The sequence below is a fragment of the Protopterus annectens genome, chromosome 3.part1, assembly GCF_019279795.1.
Source record: "Protopterus annectens isolate FY-2018-M chromosome 3.part1, PAN1.0, whole genome shotgun sequence".
Lineage (NCBI taxonomy): Eukaryota > Metazoa > Chordata > Ceratodontiformes > Protopteridae > Protopterus > Protopterus annectens.
This window is the reverse complement of record NC_056732.1, coordinates 584,810,792-584,834,415: the sequence shown is the minus strand read 5'-3', so window position 1 is coordinate 584,834,415 and position 23,624 is coordinate 584,810,792. Positions and strand designations below refer to the sequence as shown.

Below are 23,624 nucleotides of genomic sequence, written 5' to 3'. Positions count from 1 at the left end.
GTAGGCGATATGGTACAGAGTAAAGCTGAAGTTTTTTGACATGGTCAGTGTAGGGCATCTGTTTGAGACCAGTAATCCTCTGAGGTACTTCTGTGGCCTTTCCAGCTGCTGCAGATGTCTTGTGAGGTACATTCCAAAAGGGGCATTGTATGGGTCTAATCAGTGTCGAGTAGAGGGGAACAACAACCTCTTTTTTCGTGGATGAGAACCCTTTTGTGATGAGGTGTGCCATGTAGAAGGATTTCCTGACTACTGTGGCAATGTGATTATCAAAGGAGAGACTAGTGTCCACCTGGGTCCCAAAGTCTCTTATCACACATTCGGCATTAAGTAGACTGCCACCTATGTGGAAGTTCATGGGTACAGAGTTTTTACCAAAGGGGATAAAAATGCACTTTTTGGCATTGAGCTTGAGGCGTGGCTCTGACACCAGGCATCTGTCTCAGTGAGGCCCTTCTGTAGGATGTCCACATCATTTGGAAACTCGACTGTAGCTCCTAGTTTGCAGTCATCTGCAAACTTTGTTAGCCAGAGGCCTTCTGTGTTAGCCTGTACTTCAGAGAAGTAGATACCAAATGGGAGAGGTCCCAGGACTGAAACCTGTGATACTCCACTTGTCACTGGCTTGAAATGAGATTTGTAGTCTGCAACTTTTACAGTGTCGGTTCTGTCAGTGAGCCAGTTGGCAACCCATCTTGCGACATAGGGATTTATACCTAGTTTAGTGAGTTTAGCTATAATTCCAGAATGGGGGATGGTGTCGAAAGAAGAGCTCAAGATAGGCTGTGTGAACCACCTTAGCCTTGTCTACGGCTTTGGTAACTGCCTCAAAGAAGTCGACCAGGTTCAGGAGGCATGATCTGCCTTTCACAAACCCAAACTGGGTGGGGTCCAGAGTTTGGAGGTTACCAATGTCTTTCTTCATGTATTCCATGATGATACGTTCCATGGCCTTGCAGACCAGGCTCGTCAGGCTAATATGGCGATAGTTTCCAGGATCAGTGGTGGCTCCCCCCTCTCTGTGGAATGGGATAACTGCTGCTGTGCTCCATTCAGTGGGCACAAAGCCTGACGTGAGGCTATGATTAAACAAGGTGCTTAAGTGGGGAGCCAGTTCGTTCTGAAGTTTGTGTAAAACGCAGATTGGGATGTTGTCCGGTCCCATGGATGCTGTGTTTTTGGCTTTAGATATAGTTGCTTTTACCTGTGCAGTTGTGATTACAGGGACTCTTCATTCTTCTTGTATAGATACAGGCCCTTTATGGGGTGAGAGCGGGGTAAAGTTAGCACTGAACCTATCTGCCAGGATGTTCGCAATATCAGTTGGTTCTGCAATTTTTGTGCCATTGTGCTGTAACTCAGGGAAGATCTGGGTGTTGCCATTGAGATTCTTGACATAGCTATAGAATGCTTTGTGGTTGTCCTTAGAATCGGTGGCGATTTTGTTTTCGTAGCTAGCCTTGGAGGATCTTATAAGGGATCTCAGCTTCTTACTGAGGCTGACCAGGGAGCTCCTCCTCTCATGGGATTTTACTCTTTTGCAACAGTTTCTTTCTTCTGTTGTAGAGTTTGTTTATGGCAGGGGATCACCAGATTGGCTTCCTTTTTTTGGAGGACAGTGTCTTGGTTCTGTTTGGGATAGCACAATCCATTTACTCGTGCAAGTGCTTATAGAGTGCATTTGTGTAGGATTCAGCAGTCATAACTGTATTGTCCATCTGCATAGGTGTCATGAAGTTTACCACTTCTGTCTTAAGAAGCAGAAGTTGTCTTTGGAGTATAACTTGAACACTAATCCAGGCCATCTTTTTTTGAAGAAGGTTCCCCTGCACCCTAGTGGCAGGAGTGTACAGCTAGAACTTGCCGGACTGAAGACTTCTGGAATAGGGCTCAGTTTTGAGCTTTTTAATGGTTAATTTGTTTAAATTAGTTTGCTACTGTTATATTAAAAAAAAAAAAAAAACTTGTTTTCCCGCCTTTCCTGTTACTACAGTCCAGATACAGATTTTCTATATTCAGGACTGTATTGTAGTTTCTGAATTCCTCAGACGTTTCTGTGTTAGAGGGAAGCCTCTCAGCGTATCAGTGGGAGTGGTAAGCACTAGGTAGCCTAACTACCAGAAGAGGAGTGGTTTCTAGCCCCTTTCAACCCTCTGCTTTAAAAGCCTGTGTTTTTATGGGTTTGTGCGCCGTAAAGCATTTAGATCTTGCTAGTTCTCTTCTCTCTTGCATTTAACTAGCTTATTCACCTAGCACTTCATCTGGTTTCTTGTAGCAATTATTGTAGCACACAAGTGCTAACACCACTAAATGTCCTATGCAGAAACAGCTCCAGTACTTATTAATAATGACCATCCCTCCTGGCATGTCTACAGGTCAGTTCCCTGTGCTTTTTCCTATTAACCTGGTGAACTTGGGCATTCTGAGGCAGTGTAGCAACTGCCTCATGTACACAGACAACCCTTTCTTCTTACCTCCCAACACTCAGACTTGTGAAAGATGCACTTGCATATCAAAACTGGAAGACATGCACTCTCCAGCCAAGGCCAGAATAGATGGTCAAGAGGAGATGGTCAACACCTGCACCATACCACGTTGAACACATAGCCCTCCAAACACCCACCATCACAGCTCTCACATAAAAACAAAAACCACACACCCACCTTCGCAGAGGCTCTCAATAAAAATCTACCCAAACAGCAGAGACCTCCAAATCAGAAACGCACTCAACCACCACAACACAGCACAAATCACAAGACACGTAGCTCACCTACACAGTCTGCCCCTCAACCTAAGCCCCTAAAGCAAAACAGCTTGCCCAATCCACTAATGATATGTGACTCGATAGTGAGGCACACTGATGTCCCACTCACTAGGTTAAATAAGGAGAAGGTAACAGTTAGCTGTCGATCGGGTGCCAGGATCCAAAACATAACACACGCACTCAGGTCACTCCAAATCAAGTACAAGTATGACTGTGTCATTGTCCCTGTGGATGTGAATGACCCGAGACGTACCTCCCTGGACTACATGAAGAGAGACATGGAGGAGCTCTGGGATTATGTGGGCCAGGCAGGTATGACCCTAGCCGCATCCTACCATCGCCCTGAATAATGCCACATGACCAGCAGAAATGATTGCCTTCAGCAATTGGCTAAGTTTCTGGTGTCATTCAAAGGGGATCCAGTACCTGTCTGCTTGGGATAACATGATTGACAGACCTCAATGCTTTGCCAGAGATGGCCTGCATCTGTCATCCCTAAGTTTCCAGATACTGGCTAAGGCTCTTGCCACCCCTATAGTACCTTTTTAGGCGGTGTTCCAAAGACCAAATTACTACCATAACAGCTGTTAAATAAATGCAATCTGAGGGTAGTGCTGCTCAACGTTAAAAGTCTAAATCTCAAGATGCACTCGCTCAAAACACTACTCAAAATGGAGAACATAGACATTTGTGCTGTAACGGAGACCTGGTTTAAAGCAGCAGAAAGCACCCCTGCGCTACCTGGCTACAACTCATTCCACACCTTTCAGCCCCCGAAAATAGACCGAAGCTCCAAAGGTGGAGACGTCGCCATATTCATAAAGGATATGCACACCTCCAGACTAGTAGCACAGCATAACGCATCAGAGATACTTCAGGTACAACTAACAGTGGGTAAGACAGTGATTCAGGTCGTAGGTTGCTATAGGTCCCCAACCATGTCCCAAGACTCTCATTCCACGTTCCTAAGCACAGTGGAAACTATTATGGTCCAACCCAACACTCTCATACTGGGTGACTTCAACTACCCCTCCATCAACTGGCAAAACTACTCATGCACCAAAACACTTGCCCAACGCTTCATGGAATTCATTAATTCCAATGCCCTGGACCAGCTCCATTCTTACCCCCACTAGAGGAAGCAACATCCTTGACCTGGTTATTACTAACATGAGCAGCCGTTGCTCAACACCAATAGTCAATTCCTCCCAGGTTAGATCCGACCACAAACTAATTACCATGGAAATCCACATCTCACCCACACCACCAGCAAAGGTAACCACCATGAAAAACTTCTTCAAAGCTGACTTCGGGCTCCTAAAAATAGAGGTGGCTAACTTCACGGCACCCACGTAAATGGAAACTAGGTGCATGACCGCCGAATCATACACCAGTGCACTGTACGAACACGTGCATAAATGCATGGAACTAGCCATACCCAACAGAACCAAGACGCTCTCCTCCAAAAAAGGGAAGCCAATCTGGTGGTCCCCTGCCATTAAACTCTACAACAGAAGGAAGAAACTGTTGCAGAAAAAGGTGAAGTCCCAAGACTGGAAAAAGTCCCTTCTTCGCCTCAACAAAAAGTTGAGATCCCTCATCAAAACCTTTAAAACAAGCTATGAAGGCAAAATTGTGGCAGACACTAAAACAACCACAAAGCCTTCTACAGTTATATCAGGAATCTCCACAGCAATACCCAGATTTGCTCTGAGTTACTGCACAATGGTACCTCCTATACTGAGGCAACAGATATTGCCAACATACTGGCTGACTGATTCAGTGCCAACTTTACCCCCCCCCAAAGGACCAATCACAATATCGGAAGAATGCCAGGCACCCAGCATTACTGCAGCACAAGTTAAAGCTGCATTGTCCAAGGCCAAGAATACAGCTTCCATGGGAACCAACAATATCCCTGGCTGTGTTCTACATGAACTACAAAGTGAAGTGGCACCACACCAGTGTGCCCTGCTCAATCACATCCTCAACTCAGGCTTTATCCCTACAGAATGGCGCACTGCTACAGTCATCCCTCTCTATAAACGGGGTGCGACTACAGACCCTGGGAATTATCGCCCCATTAGCCTGACGAGTCTGATATGTAAGGCTATGGAGTACATCATCAGGACCTAATTAACAAGGATATAGGGAATCCCCAACTCTGGATCCCAAGCAATCTGGTTCTGTGAGGGATAGATCATGCCTGCTGAACCTGGTTGACTGAGTCAGTCACCAGAGCTGTGGATGAGGGCAAGGCAGTTCCATACAGCCTACCTCGATCTGGCCAAGGCCTATGATACCATTCCCCACTCAGGAATTATTGACAGATTCACCAAACTAGGCATCAACCCCTATATCACTAGGTGGGTTGCAAATTGGCTCACATATAGAACCCACAGTGTGAAAGTAGCAGACTCCAAGTCAGATGGCTGACCAGTCACAAGTGGAGTCCCACAGGGATCGGTCCTGTTTCCTCTCCTGTTCAGCATCTACTTCTCAGAAGTCCAGGCCAAAATGGAGGGACTCTGGCTGACCAAGTTCGCACAGGATTGCAAGCTGAAAGCCATTATTAACTCCCCAAGTGATGTAGACATCCTACAGAAAGGCCTCACTGAGACCAACAACTGGTGTCGAAACCATGACCTTAAGCTTAATGCCAAAAAATTTGTCATTCCCTTTGGGAAAAACTCAGTTCCCACTATTAACACATTGATCGTAGCCCACTGAACACTGAAGGTGTTACAAGAGATCTGGGGACTCAGGTTGACAACCTCTCCTTCGACAACCACATTGCCACTGTGGTCAGAAAGTCCTTTTATGTGGCACATCTCATTATCAAGGGGTTTGCATCCAGGAAGAAAGAGGTAGTCATTTCTCTCTCTACTCTTCCATCATTACACCAGTCATGTATAATGCCCCATTTAGCATGTACCTCACTAAATACCAACAGCTGGAAAGGCCACAAAAGTGCCTCACAAAGAGGATCCTAGGCCTTAAACACATGCTCTACATGGACAGAATAAAAAAAACTCCAGCTTTTCTATCTCATATCGTCTATTAAGAGGCGATCCCTGCTTGACTTACCAAGCCTTGTCTGACCCAGCCATGCTGGAAATGTTACACCTAAAGAAATCCCAATCTCTTCTCACCACACACTCCAGGGACCTCAACCTCATTATCACAATCAACAGAAAGAACATGCTGGAGGGACAGGTTCATAACCCAGAGACTGCCCATGCTCTAAAACAGACTTCCCATACATATCAAGCAGAGCACCTCACTGGCCCTTTTCAAGAGAAATCTTGACGAGTGGATGGGAAATAGAAAGTTCACTCCGGAGATCACTCCAGTGGCTCTACTTGATAGAGGTACCGGTAACTAACAGCGGCATGATGCCAGGGCACTTCTATGGGCTAGGCTTGTAAAGGCACCAGGGCCATTGGCCTAGTACACACCTATGAACCTATTAAGAGCCAGATTCAATAAAGCCTACACTAAGTGTACACGATATGTATTAAAGAACATTTTTAATCACATTTTTTGTGCTTTCTAGTCACTCAAAAAGATTATTCTAAGTGTACATGTAGTCTACACTTTGTGGTAACCTTCACGAATCCCTGTCAATATTTAAAACTGCAAGAATATCAGTACGAAAACTAAAATTCGGAGGAAGAAGGCGTAAGTTGTCTGTGTTGTCTGTTCACTCAGAACCGTGTACACTTAGCGTACACAGAGTAGGCATTATCGAATCCCAGGGTAAATTTTTATTTTTCTTAAAAAATATCTGACTTTGCCCCTCTTGGGACTCTTGCATGAGTGGAATTCCAATTTCTGTTAAGAGTAAAAAAAGTTTATATTTTTAGGCTGTTTTTCAATCCCATCTTGCCCCCACCTACCTCTAGTGGCTCCCTCCCACCAAAATATCAATACAACAGTGTTATAAAAAGGATGATGATTAGCACCATCTTAATTTCTTGCTCTGGCTTGATAAAGATACTAGAAGAGGTACCAGAACACAAGATAACCTGGACAATGAATCTACAGGGATAAAAATGCCAACCATAAGGTCTCAAGCTACCCCTCTGCATGCTCGGTGAACCCTGTAGAATTGGGGTGCATAGTGATGGAATAGAGGGAACATTAGGGTTCAGTCAACAAAGCCCATCTCTGAGGAGCTGGCCAAGGGTTGGGGCAAAATGACATTTCTGCAAGCTCACGTATCCCCACATGAAGAGACACAGTTCACAGCCAAGGAAGAGGACTCACTGGTGAAGACCAATGATGTATTCTAAAAGCAAATATATAAATAATGAGCACTAGAAACAGAGAGGTATTAAAAAAAACCTCCATAACGGTCAGTTTGGTTCTGTACCATGATGCCCTTATCTCCTCTCAACATGCTTTTCCCAACTGCTTACACTTGGGCTTTTTCTGTCTATGGTGCACTGATCCACTAAGGAAAATTGGAAGGTGTTGGGAAAGAAACTTAAATGTCTTGAAACAAAACTCTCTTCCGCCTGGAAAATTGCAAAGGGGGCCATGAGAGACTACTTATCCATGAGGCAACAATCTGAAACAAGCGGCAGAGGGAAGATCTGACAGTTACTGGGACTCCTGGATGAGTTAATAAGCAGGCTAGCCATCTTTAAGGAAGATAAATGAAAGAAAAATCACTTACATTACAAAAACAAGAACACAGACTACAAGACTAAAAACAATACCTGCAGACGGATTTATCTCAGATGATATATTCTTAGGCTTTATCACAATAAGCTTCTCAAAAGCAACTGGAAAGTCCTAGAGTCTCTCTAGACTTCAAAGTAGACAGGGTCTACCCATACATGAAGGAAAAAAGTACACTGAGCATAAGCACCTCTACAAACACACAAATGTACACACACCAGAAAAAAAAAGATTGGACTTAATGACTGTTTTATTGCTGATTTGCAAACAAATATGAATATTAATTGGCAACACCCTTGTACATTTATTCTCATCATACACACAGAATCTCTCAGCATGTAAATTATGGTTTATTACCATTTCTGACTCCTGTTCAGTGCCTGACAGAGCATCCATCTTTTAACTTCACCCTTCCATTTCAACCAATATTTCCTGCTATATCCAGCGGATTTAAAAATAGCAAGAGAAACAAAAGCAGAAAGTATAACAAAAGTAAAAATAAGAATTAGAAACAGGAAACAGATACCTTCTATGCTCAATAAAAGCCTGTGAATTACTAGCTCTTCATGGTAACATTAAAGGCTTACAATTTTAAGTATTGTGGTTTTAACCTAAACAAAATGATTACACTGATTACCATTGAACAGCATATAGATGGCTTATAAGACAAATTCACACAAAGCAAAACATATTTTCAAGCATAATTTTAAATCTCCCCAAGTACCATAAAAGGCCAGAAAAGGATGCATTCTTCAAATCACTGCCAGACTGCGGACTGGAAAAATTACCAAACTACACAAAGTTAGTGGAAGGTCCACTCACTTCAGTGATAAAAAAAAAAGAACGGATAAGGGTGTGGAAGTGTTTTCTTTTTTATATCCAGGGTTGCTCCAATGGCAATGGTACATGTTTGCAGCTGCACACCCACAGGGGTATCTGACTGTTGGGAAAGATCTGGTCAGGGGACTGGCACCTACCTGCAGCTTTGCTCAAGCATACGATTTCTTACTTCAATGAACCTTAGGCTAAACATCATCAAATAAAATATATCACACATTCTTTTTCCTGTGACATAATGCAACTTTATAAGGATAACCTACTCAAATCTTTAAAATAGAGAACCATATCTCTTTGTTGTTTTAACAAATATTTAACATTAGATAAGGCAAATCTGTCAATACAGGAAAAGGTCCCTATGCAGTTCAGAAGTTTTAGATGCACCAGTTTATGCCATTCTGTTATACTCTGGGCCACTACGATACCCTGGAAAAATCACAACATTTATACACAATACATTTCACCAGATAAATGTAATTTGAGAACTTTTACCTGAACAGATGGAGTGAGTACCATTTTTAAATGCACTGTAATAACCATCTGTGCATTCTTCACAGAGCTCACCCTTGTAGCCAGCTTTACAGTGACAGACTCCATTGCCACCTCTAGTGCCCTCTCCATCACAATCACCATTGTCGTGGCAAGGTCTTTCTGAACCACCATGGCATGCTACAACAGAAGAAAAGCAGAAAAATGAAGACATTTTATTGCTTTTTTTTAAAAGTTCTGTTTGAAATTCAGATTTAAGAAATTATAACATGATTTTCTACTTAAAAATAAAAATTCATAATTCTGAATTTATTTCATAGTCTGTCTTGCAACTCTATTCATTCGTTTTTTACTGCTATTCTTTCTGCTAAACTGTTAAGCTATATATTCCAATTAATCTGTTAAGCTATATATTCCAATTAATCTTGTAATGAAGTCATAGTCACATAAATGCTTCAATTACAGTCTTCATTGTCAGATACAATGCTAAAACAGGCTAGTCAACATCACTAATCCTTACCTGCAAGGTGGTCAACAGCATAGGTATAAATATTCTAAACATAATTCTATGGAAAACTAATAATAAAAGAAATCCTCAAAATACAACGTGAAGTCAAAACCAATATAAGACTATGAATATCAAAAAAAAAAAAAAAAAAAACAGTCAATGACAAATGGCTTGCCCTAGACTACAGCAACAAGTCATTAAAGATAGGGAGGGTCAACAAGTGTGAGCATGTATGAGGCAATCAAATAAAAAAAAAAAAAAAAAACAGCAATTCTATACTACATGCTGAATGACTTGTTAAAGTGTGTGTGTGTGTGTGTGTGTGTGTGTGTGTGTGTGTGTGTGTGTGTGTGTGTGTGTGTGTGTGTGTGTGTGTGTGTGTGTGTATATGTGACCTCCTACATTGCAAAACATTACATTTTCAGCATCTAAAACTGAAAATATTACACAGCTGCATGTTTATGATAAATGAACATGACAGATGGTTTCATTGGTGAAGAAAAGACATGATCATTACTGTGGCTTTTTCACATTTCTTTAAAATATTTAATAGAAGATCCAGCTACCTAGAGTGCCTCTCATCCTTAATTTTTGAACCTCTTACACATCATACAACATACCTATCAACTTCTTTGTTCAAGAATTCTGGACAAAACCAAATACAGTGGGGGACAAAGGGCCAAAATCAGGGACAACTTTCAATTATTATTCTAATTCTCTTAAAAATTTAACAGAACAGGTTTGTACCCACATGCATTTTCTGAACAATATGAAGTGTAAAGCTCTCAAGTCTGGCATTAAGGACAGACTATAATCCTCAGTGATTTAACAGAAAATTATTTTACAGGTGACAGGGCAAAAATACAAGGAAACATCATAGACATTCTACAAAATTCTGGACAGTTGAAAGGTAATACTGTGCTCTTTGAAAATCCCCTAAGTCATCCCTACCTGTAACAAAGTCCTTGAAGTGCCCATCAGTATGACACAGAGGGCCTTTTCTTCCTTATGCTACTTACCACTTGTATGTATGCAATGGTGACAATGCAGTGTAAGTACATCTGTGTGGTTAGTCCTAATCAACCTGCATGAGCTGAGGTGTGTGTGCCTTTGAGAGGTCCTGCATCACTGATAAGCATTAAAATTTGAGACAAAATGTTCCCAATGAGGGGCAGAAAGACAGATGGCCAAAGGCTGCTTCATCACTCCTCCCCCACTCTAACTGACTTTGCTGATGCTTTCAAAAGTACTAATACAATTTTAAACACTGACATGTTATGCTCAAGCATAATAATGTTTTTTGTGTGGACTGACTGGAGACTTTACACATTAATATAAACATTTCATTTTAGCATGTAAGCCAGTTTGATATGAATCATAAAAGTGAAAGATATCACAGCCATAGTGTAATTATTTTTTCAACTTGTCACAAGTCTAACTTACGTCAATGGCATTAATAAATGGCAGAGCAATTTTAGACTATCAGCTGTGCAGTTCACCTTTGACAGCGTGTTAAGGGCTATTTATTAGTCAGCTAAGATTGGTTGATTGATCTAAGGACCCCTTTCTCAGCCATGACTTGTGACAAATCTAAGATAAAACACAACAGTCACAGGCTTCTTTAAGGTAACATATAGTATACATGAAAATATAGACAGATAAATGTAGAAAGCAACATTCTAACCTACTTGTCTATTTATTAATCAAGAAAGGCAGGCTGGTGACAGTTATAAACTGTGCCACGACACAACAAAATGACATACAACAGCAAAGTTTCAACATAATACAATGCATGAAAGTTCTATGACAATCCATTCAGTTAAATATGTAAACCAACAACTACACCCTATATGTTTATCACATAGCAGGCAAAATGTACATTGTTACCTTATTGGAAAAAAAATGCTACTTAACAGGTATTCACTTACAAATATCACCTGGTAAAAAACAAGCACACCAATTCACGGCAGTAACACTGACTGAACTGAAGCAAACAGCCACTATTTTTTATGCTTGCTAAATGCAGCTTTGCTGTTTAGTGTAAAATAAAAAAAAGTAAATAAGAAAGATAAAACCAAGTCTAAAAGCAAAAGCTACTGCAGGAGCAAATGATATGCCATTTTACTTCCCTCTCCCAAAGTGTAGCTTAAAAAGCCTTGTTTAGAAAGATGGAAAGAAATGAAATACATTAAGTAACGTATACGTTTTACAGTTTCAGACAAGTAATTTTAAAATGGCACAATAATTTTTTTGTTTTGTAGTTCTATGAATGCTTTACACTATACAAAATACTGGATGTGTGAGTGTGAGTGAGTGACGGCATAACCTCTCAACTTGTTGCTCAAAAATTCAGGCCAGATGTACAGCAAGAGGCCTTGCATCAAAATGTTCTATCTGAACAATAAGAAGTATGAAACAAGTTACTGTCTGGCTATATTGACCGAATGCAATCCTTAGTGATTTACCAGAACAATAATGTGAAAGAGCAAGAATATGAGGCAAAATCAGGGACTATTGAAAGGCAGAGAAGGTTGGGAGTTTGCAATGCCTTGAACTTCATTCATTTGAATACAATGAGATAGCTAACAACTTATACTGATAAATGCAGAAAACAGTTTTAAATGTTTGCATCTTAAAGTATTTTTGAAGGGGGGAGGGCAGCATGGCAAAGGTCCCATAAGTTAGCTTAAGATGATAAACAGACTCCCTGCATATAAGACACATGGAAGCACCTATTGGCAGATACAGTCACTCCAGGGAACTGAGTGATGAACAAAAAAAGGCTCGCAAGGCACCAGTTTAAACCACTTAAGTCTGACCCATGCCCAGTGTCTCCCCTGGATCCCTAACTTCTTAAACTTAAAAAAGCTGTAGAAGTAGATACTACTCATGGACAACGGGGAGCAGGGCCAACAAGAAGCCCATACTACAGACCAGACCCAAAATAAAATTCTGCAAGTTAAATGTCTACCCAGAAACTCAAGTGCCTCTTCCTGAAAAATTCTAGGATTCTCCCATAGTTACCTGTGAAAACAATAATCAAAGACCATGCCATCAAGTCAAAAGATTATGAAGTTTAAACTATATACATAAACCAAAAATATGTACATTTGCAAGTAAACACAAACTTTCAAAATTAGTTACAGTTTATGTTGCAAGTGCCACTGATAAGCAATGCAGCCTGTTCTGAGATACAGTACTTTTGACTGTAAAAAAAAAAAAAAAAAAAGTCAGGAATATTGTCTGTCCAATAAGCAACATATCATGCATCATTTTGCCTATTCTTCATGCCAAAGCTGACAATGGAGCAGTTTTGTTCAATCCACTTAGCTGGTTAACAGAAATGCATAAAATAGCCTAAAAATCTGAGAGCTATGCTGCTCCTAGTGGCAGCATGCTTGCTTTGACACGATTCTAACATAAAGCAATAATACTAACAAGGAGAAGGGACAGCATGCTGTGCTCTGCCACCATTCTTACCTACAACAATGCCATATAGCTGTCTATTCATTCCAATTCTCCATGTTTTTCCCCTCAAGTACTCTAGTTTAGTCTCACCTCGCAATAACAGGCAGCTATAACTGGCTATTAAAAACCAAACTGGTTCCAGTGATTTCCAAGATGGCCACACACTAATCAAACAGCTTGATTCAGTTCTCAGAGTGTGAAAACAGTACTGAGAGATAGTGGCCAGAAACTCTGCCAGATTTAGTAAATTCAGTTACTGGCTGGTTAGTTCACTGCCGGGATGCCTGCTAAGGAGAAACTTAGACAGCCTGAAAGAAAATCAAGTAGAAAAGGTGAAGAGAAAACAATGACTGAGAGGAATTGTGCAGCTGTTTAGCAAAAAGCAGTTCAAGCTCCAGCTTTAGTGCAAGACCGCAATCTGGAGGAAAAATGTTTTAATCTAAGCACAATTGATTTAAATGAAACACTGGAGTATATCAACTCAAGTAACAAAAGGCTAGAAAAAATGGAAGACTCTTTAAACAAAATGTTCAGTAGAACTGATAAAATTGCAAAAAATCAGAGGACGAAATGAAGAAAAGGCTCAATGAGTACTAGACTGTTCAAGAAGAGCCGTTTCAAAAAAGAATGGCAGAAGTGTTTCCAAAATTGATATATATGGATCGATGAGATTTTGCTGAGAGGAGGCAAACAGTTGACAACATTAACAGAACAATGATGATCCAGCGGGAAGTAGAGTGTATGAAAATACAGTTGTTGATGGGTCTTGATGCAGAGAAAGCATTTAACAGAGTTAGCTGGGATTTTATGAATATGGCAATGGAATCATTTGCATTCCTGATGCAATAATAAGGTTAATTAGGAGGATATATGAAGGATCTGAAGCAAAAAATAAAGTAGGAGGGTTCCTTTCCGACAAGTTGTATCTGAAAAGTGGGACCAAACAGGGGTGTCTTTCTTCCCCCTCCATTATTGCCTTACATTTAGAGTCACAGGCAAAGAAAATAAGGGATTCAGAAATTCAAGGATGCATTTATTTATTTATTTATTTATTTATTTATTTAATATTTGTTTTACCGGGATAATCTAACTGGACAGCTAGTGTCCATTTTCAGCAGTGTCCTGGGGAGAAAAGCTCCAAGAAGTTACAATATGAATACATGATTATTAAGGAATAACAATAAGTAGAATGCTGACATTTTTAGCAGGCATGACAGTTGAATGCAATAATAGTAGTCAGATAACAAGTAGTAGAATGCTAGCATATAAAAGGCAAACTGATATGGTAATCAAGAAAAGATGGCTTTATTTGCAGACAATGTTATTTTGCACCTAATAAAATCAGAGCAGGACATCTCAGTGCTGTAGAACATCTTAAGATAGTTTCAAGTCTTTTCAGGATATAAACTTAATGAAGATAAAACAACGGCTATAGCTGTAAACTATGCACCTACACATGAAATGGCCCAGCAATTAACAATATCTATGGAGACCCGAAAAAAAAGAAGTATTTAGAAGTATGGATTAAAAAGGATTATGTTACGACAGGTAAGGATATGTGGGAAGAATCTAAACAAAAGATAATACAAAGAGTGAGAAACTGGAAGCTGTTTATGGATATGGATAACAAGATACAAGCAGTAAAAATGTTTTTAATCTCTTTAGGTTTGCATACAGGTCAGGCACATTTTTATCAACCAGAGGAGAAGTCATAGACAGTAATTAATAAAGAGTTGAAGGATTTTATCTGGGATGGGAAGAGGGTAAGGATCAAGTGGGATAAGTTGCTCCTTCCAATACAAGGTTGTTTAGAATTACCTGATATGAAGGGATATTTTACAGCTACACAGTTAAGGCTCACACACATAATACAAGCAGAAAGCTAAAATTCAAAGTGAAAAGGGATGATGATGAAGTGGGGGGGTTAAAAAAAATAAAGACAGAGGAACTGTGGATGCAGATCCTATTCATAAAGTAGCAGAAAGCATTCTAAGAACTAACCAAACAAGACTGGAGATAGGAGATTTTGCCAATAGGGATGACTGCAAATAGGTCTATAGAGAATAGGCAATAGGGGCTGGAATTTACTAGAGAAAATGGCAAAATAACCTAGGCATTAAGAGCAAATATATAGAATGGGAAAGGTAATAGAATGGAAAGAAGCCAGGAAGACATTTGGACTTCAGGCTAGAGACTGCCGTCTATATCAGGGATTTATATCGGAGTACAGGCAAACAGAAAGAGATAAGGGAATCCTAAGTGAAAGACCTGCTCTAGTAGAGTTTTTAATTGAATCTACAACAGAAGCTGCTAATAAGAAAAGGATAATTAGTATGGCATACAATATACTGCACAACAGGAATAAATCAGAAGAGGTTACAAAAGATAGATAAGCAATTCACAAGGAAGTAATAGGAGGACATATGTATGTGCTCCCAGATATGCAACAAAGTCTAGAAGGTTTAGGATCTTTGCTTGGAAGTTTGCACAAGTTATTTTATACCCCAAGCAGACTGCAAAGAATTTTTCCTCACGTAGATGGCAAATGTAGGTGTGATGGGGAGAAAGAGGTAACTGGGAAATTTTGGGAATGTAATGAGCTGGAAGACTTTAAACATTCCCTGCAGCGTACTCGGTCATAAATATTGGGGGAGAAAATGGCTGCAACTAAGGAAACTATTATTTATTTTTAAGCTAGGATACAGGATTTGAATTGCTTAGATATAGCAGGGCCTTATGAAGTTTAATTCTGGTGGCTGCCAAACAAGCAATTACTAGAAAATTGAAATTAAAGTCTAAATCAACTGTATTTAAAGTATGGAATATTGTATCAGATATAAATGAACTGGAAGTGGGATCTTTAGAAAAGGTTAGGAGCAAATTGTATACAAAATTGGAAATTAAGGGAACAATGCATGCAGAATAAATGCTTTGGAGGAGGAGTGAGGTTTAAGGGAAGGCAGGAATTGATCAATTTATGTAATGCTGAATTGATAACTATATAAAAGAATATAAGTGATGTAAAATGTTTGCAACTGGGAATATGTTAATATGGTTTGTTTTCTTTCATCTAAATGTATATTTGCCTGCGCCCTTAAGTGATAATTCGATACAGGTGTTAAAAAAAAAAACTGGTTCCTTGTATTCTTAAAAACACTGTTGCTTGAGGACTGCTGGCAACAGTCTGACTTTTATATCAATCCTTTAGGAACAACACGGGCAATAATGTAAGCATGTTACAGACAGTACACGCAGCTGGAGAACTACAGTCAGTCTTCCTAGTGATATAAACATGAAAAATTTCCAGCATACCCAAATGGCTAAAATTTGTTTTAGTTTCCACAACAACATTTAATCTTTATTTGTTCCATCTAAAATAAAATTAGCAACCTGCACAAACTCAGCAGGTCTTGAAAGCAAGTATCATTTAATAATGAACTACCTCCTTCCTTTATTCTAATCAACAAGAACCTACTGATTAATTACCATTATTACTTAATGTAAAATCCATACCCTGCACTGCACCCCTGTAAAGTGTGCACTGTATATTCACTGCTTTAAAGTTATTCTTTAACCCAACAGCTGTTGTATAACCTGTTGATTCTTTCACATTTTTTTTTACAGCAATAATCAGTTCCTGGTTTGACGTTATCTTTTTAAGACCGAAACTCTGGTCAAAACAGCTCTTTTCTCCTGTAGTCCATTTCTATAACTACTGCTCAACTGTCCTTCTCTCCTCATAAACAGACCTATTTCTGAAAGCCTGTCTGACGAGGTCTACCAGAATCAATGGTCCTAGGCAACCTCTTCTGATGATGTTTTTGGCATGTCCCTAGTAATTTTTTTTTTTGATTTTCTGGTAGATCATGGAGAATATTACTGTCGTCATTAATGCAAGACATTTGAGTTTTACACTTCTTACTGGTCAAAAAATGCACATGGATGCAAAACCTGTTGTTCTATTATTTAAGTGAATTAGATTACTATTTAAAAACTGTCCCTGTTTTTAAACTTTTGTCCTCCATTACTTTTTGGCTTTGTCCATAATTCTAGAACAAAGACATTTAGGAGTATGTCTCACTTCATTTTCCCCAGCCTAGCCCACCTTACACCTCTCCTCTCTTATCTAATTTCCCAGGTTAGTATTTACCTGAACTGCAAGTGCCTTCATTTTCTCAACTTGCCTCTATACAAAATTTTAACAGGTACATTTACTGCAGCATACTTCTTTGCCTTTCTGTATTCCAAACTAAATTTTTATTTTGTCCTGCTATTATTTCCTGTTACAAAAATAAGTTTAGTAAAGTACTGTTTATATTAGTTTGCAATGGCAATACAGCAGTTTTAAACTTTGCAGAAAATAATTTGCAAACAAAACATTTCTTGCATAGCTCAAAATGTGATTAACTTGCATTTCAGTAATGACAAAAAAAAGAAAGAAAAAAAAAGAAAACTTGTGTCCTTCCAGAAGTACTCCTTCTCCATTAAGTAGTGACAATAAGAAAGAATACTGCTTAATACTTCTTTTGGAGTGGTCTTTTGCAAGAGTAAAGAACTGAAAGCAAGTTTTTCAATATGAAAAATAAGAGGAAAACCGTGACAAAGGGAGGACAAAAGGTGAAATCAAGAATCCTTGGCAACAAGATGTGAAAGGCTGGAATCACAATGGCAAAGTTTGATGTGGATTTAATGGCCATACAGCAGGCACTTTAATGTCAGTGTTTAAATTAGGAAGTATAACTTGCTGGGCTACAGTATGGCTCTAGCAACAAAAAGAAGAGAACATGAAAGGCATTATAACAAAATATAAAATAGCGACAAACATAAAGGAAAAGGGCTTAAATTACTAAAGTCTTGAGCTGGTCAGGGTCTGTTTTCTTATAATATACAGGTCTTCAGCATTGTACAAGGGACCTGAAAAGACTATCAAAACTGAACAGAGGCAGGACTACTGTTGTTTAACTTTCAAATCTGGTATAAAGTACACTTTCAGCAAACAGCAATTATTCTTGCCATAAAGAAAAAAAACAGCACCGGAGACATATAGCTTGGTGGAGTTGGATGTATTTCTTTTTTTTTTGTTAACCAAGTGAACTCAAGTTCCTCCTTTCAGGAGGCACTCAGGAGCACTGTCTAGTTAAGTGCCCTACTCAAGAGTCATACAATATGCCAATAACAAATGAGGGAATCAAATCCAAGACTACAGGGTGAAGCACATAAACAGCTTATAACCTTAATCATCTGCACTAAACTGCCAAGTACTAGACTTTGCATTTGTTGAAAGACTGTTACATTTGGCACTCCCATCACAGTTACTAGTCCTTAGTGCCACTCAAACATGAAAGCAACAGTCAAACTACAGATGGACAAGGAATACAGACTTTTTGATGACAGTTTTCCAACACTATATATGGAGATAGACTGACTTAATGGCATGCAGACAGACAGTCCACCTGCATCACGTGTGATCCAGATTCAAACAGTGGCTCTAGATCCAGCAGAAGACTATCATTTGTATGTAGGGTCAAATTTAATCCATAATGGATTTCGGAGACTGACAAACTACAACACATGCAAAACAATCAGTGCAAAACAAAACTGCAAGTTTCAGTTAAATTAAAAATATACAACATGACAAAAAACATGGTGGTATTATTGTGGCTCTATGACTATGAAGAATACATATTTCTGTATAAAAGTTGTTGTTGTGTCTTTTGGCTTTTCCCGGTTAGGGGTCACCACAGTGGAACTCCAGTCCGCTAATGATTGGTAGCAGATCTTTACGTGCCAAGTTGCCAGCTCTGACGCACAACCTTCAATGAAGGTACGCCCATTCATGCATGTCTCCACACAGAAGATGCTTTAGCTGTGACTCGAACAGAACGTCTTACTGTGAGGCGACAACGTTACCGCAGCACCACCACCGCAGTTACTATTTCTGTATAAAAGTGACTTTTAAAATCTTTTTATATGCTGTAGCAAACAATGATGTCAAATTATTTCTCAATTAAAATTCCAGATAAAGTTGATCATTTGCCATTAAGGAAAAGAACACAATCTAAAAGTTAACAGTAGACTACAACATTAACATTTTATAAAATTTTCAAAAAAAAATAATTTGTTGATGCAAATATTTACAGAAAGGGAGCAAAAACAGTCAATATTTTCAGAAGTCCTCTAGAAAATTGTCATGAGTAAGACCATTCATAAATATAGTAAAGGTATTAAAGACTTAAACAAAAAACAGGCTGACCAAACTACAAGAAAAGTCTATACAAATTCTTCCATCAACTTAAAAAGCACTAAAAGATTGGTACTGAATAATAACACTTATCAGCAAGCAGCTTTGATAGATCATATAACTGGGAAAAAGTTTTTAATGGAGTCGCACATCAAGGATCCACAGAATTCACTAATACTTTAAATAAACAAAGAGTAGTTGCTGGAGCCAAGAACAGTTTTGGTAAAACTGTCTAAAAGAATCCACATAGAAAGCAATAAAACACAAGTGTTAAAAACACTTTTGCCTCTAGGCTTCTTCAGGTGAATAGTGAACACAGCATAATACGTCTTTTAAACAGGCAAAACTTAATCACATGAATAAAATCACACGACGATTAAGTCACATGATGTATAAAAGTATAAGAAAATCACATGAGTAAGGTCGCAAGTCACATGATACATAAAAAAGTAAGAAAATCACATAATACAATAAAAATACAATAAAGTACAATAAATGTAACTATTTGGGGCTGATAAAAAATAATTATTAATGCACTTTCATTTGAAGTTCTCTTTAGTAGGGTCTTATGCTAACGAACCCATTCAAATCAGGAGGGCTGTGTGCTTTGAAACGCAGTATCCATTCCAATTCCTCTACTTCAGTTTGATACTTAATGTCATCTTCTCTTACTGACTTAAAAACTATATGCAAGATCATACATTTAAAACTACACGGTCAGTTTCAAGAATATGTTTACTAAGTACGTTAGTTGAAATATGTCTCCTGATATCAGACAGGCGGTTACATATTCTTTCCTTTAATTTTTTAATGGATTTACCCATGATAGGATGGGCATTCAGTACATTTGGCTAAATATACAATATCAGAGTATTACAGGTCTCATAGCATCTGAGAAACAAATTCTTACCACTAACGGTGTGTAAAATGCTCTTGTCTGTGTAAATATAATTGCAGTAAATGCAATTGTTACATTTATATATGCCATATTTTTTTTACTCTGGAACATGTTGACAGTCTTTGGCTGTTCTTTATAACGTAGCTTATTATTCAAATGATTGCTCCTTCTGTAAGTAAATAATGGTCTGTCCTTCAATACTAGGTCTAATTCTGCAACATTTCTATTGCTTTCTAAGTGGATTCTACATTATTAAAGACCATGTTTTACCAAAACTGTTCATGGCTCCAGCAACTATTCTTTTGTTTATCATTGGATTTAGTTTTTTTTTTTTTTTGCCACAGGATTTATCACAGGCACCTAGTTTTTTCTGTTTCTTAATACTTTGAATAAACAAAGCTTTCTTGTGTATCCATTTAAGAGCAAGGAGGCTGACTTAACAGGCTAACCACAGAGGTACACAGGCCTCTATAATCTAAGCATGTAAAGTAAAAATGTAAACCCAAGTGTGCCAAGATGAAACACACATTACTGAATGCATCTACTGAAGATGACAAAGTATATCCAGGTGTTAAGGAAATTATGCCATGTTGACTTGAAAAAATAGTTTTTTAATAAGACTTCCAGGATCAAATATGCAGTCACCAACATGTATAACTGTATAAAGCATGTAGTAATATGACTTGTATTAAGTATGAACTAACAGCCAAAGAGTCATGAAACAAATGTCTGGGAGCTACTAGAGGTTATGGCGAAAGAAGATATTTAATAAAATGAAGGATAAACAAAAATTATAAATTTATAATAATGATAAATCTGTGTTGTCTGCCTCTGTCCTCCTCAACGTATGGGTACCTCAGATCTCATCAGATCTGAATTCAGCCACTTAGATTTTGGATCCAAGGCTCAGGTTCCTCTCCTTCCTGCAATCCCCTCCTTGCACTAAATTACCTCAGATAGGGTGTGCCGCCTTCCTATAACAAGTACAATGACACCTCATAAAAACAAAATATTGTCTGAAGTTGCCCAAAGGAACTCCTGGAATACAATACAAAACAAAAAGCGTGACTGGCTGTCAACAGATCAGTGTAGTCACATCCGAAACAAAGGAAAACAAAATGAGATCTGGAAGGGGGATGGCGATAGGGAGGGAAGTTGAGGAGAGCAAAAGCAGACAACATGGCTCTATCATTTTGTCAAGTACATAACTTTTGTATCTGGTGTTACCTCTTCCATCTGTTATCAATCTATGGGGCAGAGTCCTAAGCTACCATCTGTTATCAATCTATGGGGCAGAGTCCTAAGCTACCACAAACTTTAGGAGGTCTTATGGAAGGATATACTGCAAGATGGCTGAACCAAAGGATGCCCTGGACCTACACTGCAAATTCAATTTGTAGTGAGATATGAAGGCATGGGCATTAGACCAAGAAGCTGCTGCACAAATGTCATCAATTGGAACTTTTTAGAAAAGAGCAGTTAATGTAGCAGTTGACATAGCAGAATGAGCCCTTAGGACTGCTGGGCAGAATAAGAAATGCATTCAGACAAAAAACATGAAAGAGTTCCTTTAAATACTCCTTTACCCAATTTTGCAGGAGAGAATACAAACAATTGGTCAGTTTTTCTAATGCTCTTAGTGCGGTACAAATAAAATCTGAGTTGTCGATGCACATTCTTAAGATGCAACACATACTCTCCTTATTAGAAAAATGGGAAAAGAAAACAGTAAGACTGATGGATTAGTTCAGTGAGGATTCTGAAGCCACCTTGGAAAGAAAGAAAAGACTGGTCCTCAGTGATACCCTGCTGTTATGGAAAACCAAATAAAGGGGCTTACAAGAAAGGGCGAAAAGTCCCAAAACTCTTCATGCAGAAGTAACCGCCACTAGAAACAATGTTTTCCAACAAAGATATTTCAGTTCAACCCTGGCTACAGGTTCAAATGGAAGTCTTGTCAGTGCATGAAGAATAGTAATGCCCAATGAGCAATAGAATCCCTGAGAAGTGGCCAGAGGAGGAAAGCACCCCTTAAGAGAGCCTCTGACAACTTCAAAGAAGCAAATGGCAATTAATTTTCTCCTGTGTACAATCCAGAAATGGCCACCAACTGGACTTTAATTGTAAAGTAACTAGTTCATTCATGAAAAAGGCAACCACAAAATCTAACATAGTAGGGAGAAAAGATAAGAAAGGATCTATATCCTTGCTGGAGGCCCAAATCAAAAATCTCTTTCATTTACTCTTGTATACTTTTCTAGTAGAAGGTCTCTGTGAGAAGAATGAAATGTGTACCATCCGAGATGAAAACTTGGACCGTCTAACCATCATAGAACTGAAGAAACCATTGGGATAACTTGAGAGCTTCAATGTCTGGGTGAGAATTTCCAGATAAGTGAACGAGAATTCTGGATGACAGATGTAAACAGGGAAAGGGAAACCATACCTGTGCAGACCAAAAGGGGGGCAATGAGGATCACCGCTGCCTTGATCCACATTGCTTTCTACAGAAACTTCTGAATGAGAGAAGTGGGAAGTCAAATAAAATGGAGACCTGGGAGCAAATTATGTACCACAGTGTCCCTTAGGGACTATCTCTCGTGGGAGATCAGGGCAAAGTAACTACTGAATTTGATGTTGGAGGGGGAGGCCAATAGGTTGCAGCAAGGTCAACCCCAGTAGTTAAAAATCTGCTCCAAACAGATCTGCTCAACTTGTCTGCCAATACACTGGACTTCCCAGGGATGTGTAATGTTATCAAAAAGTGGTGAGAAGACATCGCCCACTGCCAAACCCGAATGGCCTCTCGAGACAATGGGTAAGAATGTGTTTCCTCTTGTTTGCTAAAGCACCAAACTACCGAAATATTGACTGTTTGGATAACAATCACAATGCTGGGGAGGGATTCCTGAAAGGTCTGCAACGTCAGGAGCAATGCCCTCATCTCTACAGCACTGAAGTGAAGGCTGGCCTCTGTGGGAGACCATGTGCCCTGGACTGTCTTTGCTAAGAAATGACCCCCCCCCCACTACTCCAGATGGGAAACGTCTGTGGTCACTGTGGCCTGGAGGGGAACGGAGATCAAAAGGTCAACCCTGAGAAACTACTGGAGTTCCAGCCACCAGTGAATATGGTTCCAGCAAATCCAGGTGAGGGATACATGAAAAGTTTATTGGTTGGCCTCTCATGAACCACTGAACTGCAAGGATCCACTGTAAGACTCTCAAATTCTGACTAGGAGGATTTAAATGTTGGAAGCTGTACGACGCCTAGAAAGTGTAGAATACATCTTGCTTGTGGTTTTTGATGGGAGAGTACAGACTATGCTTATGTTGAAGGAAGTGAATCCTCAATTCAAGTAATCAGACTCCAATGAACATTATCGTTTGGACTGGATACAGTTTTGACTTCATGAGGGTGACAGTTATCCCCGACTGAGAACAAAGTTGGAGCAAGGAGTACCAGAACTGTATAAGAAAATTCCTGGTGGGAGTGATAAGCCAGTCATCCAGATATGGGAACACCTGGAACTCCTGCGGTATTTGATAAGCTACAGCCACTGCTAAGCATTTGGTAAATGTATGGGAGCTGTAGTAAGACCAAAATGCAGGCCTCTGAGTTGGAAGACACTGGCTCCTAGCCAAAAGTAGAGAAATCGCCTGGAGCATCTGTCCATTTTTACATAAGATCTACAGGATGAGCACATCTATCACTATAAGCACCTGGGGTAAAG

At 39.3% G+C, this 23,624-nt stretch overlaps 1 protein-coding gene across 3 annotated transcripts in view; it reads right to left on the bottom strand.

Annotated features, from left to right (window-relative positions):
* Positions 1 to 23,624, bottom strand: part of LOC122798216 (cysteine-rich with EGF-like domain protein 2-B) — a 545,426-nt gene that overhangs the window by 128,324 nt on the left and 393,478 nt on the right. For all 3 annotated transcript variants that reach the window (XM_044066981.1, XM_044066982.1, XM_044066983.1), the window contains exon 5: positions 8,780 to 8,956. In XM_044066981.1, the coding sequence (XP_043922916.1) occupies positions 8,780 to 8,956 (177 nt within the window). The remainder of the gene's footprint in view (positions 1 to 8,779; positions 8,957 to 23,624) is intronic.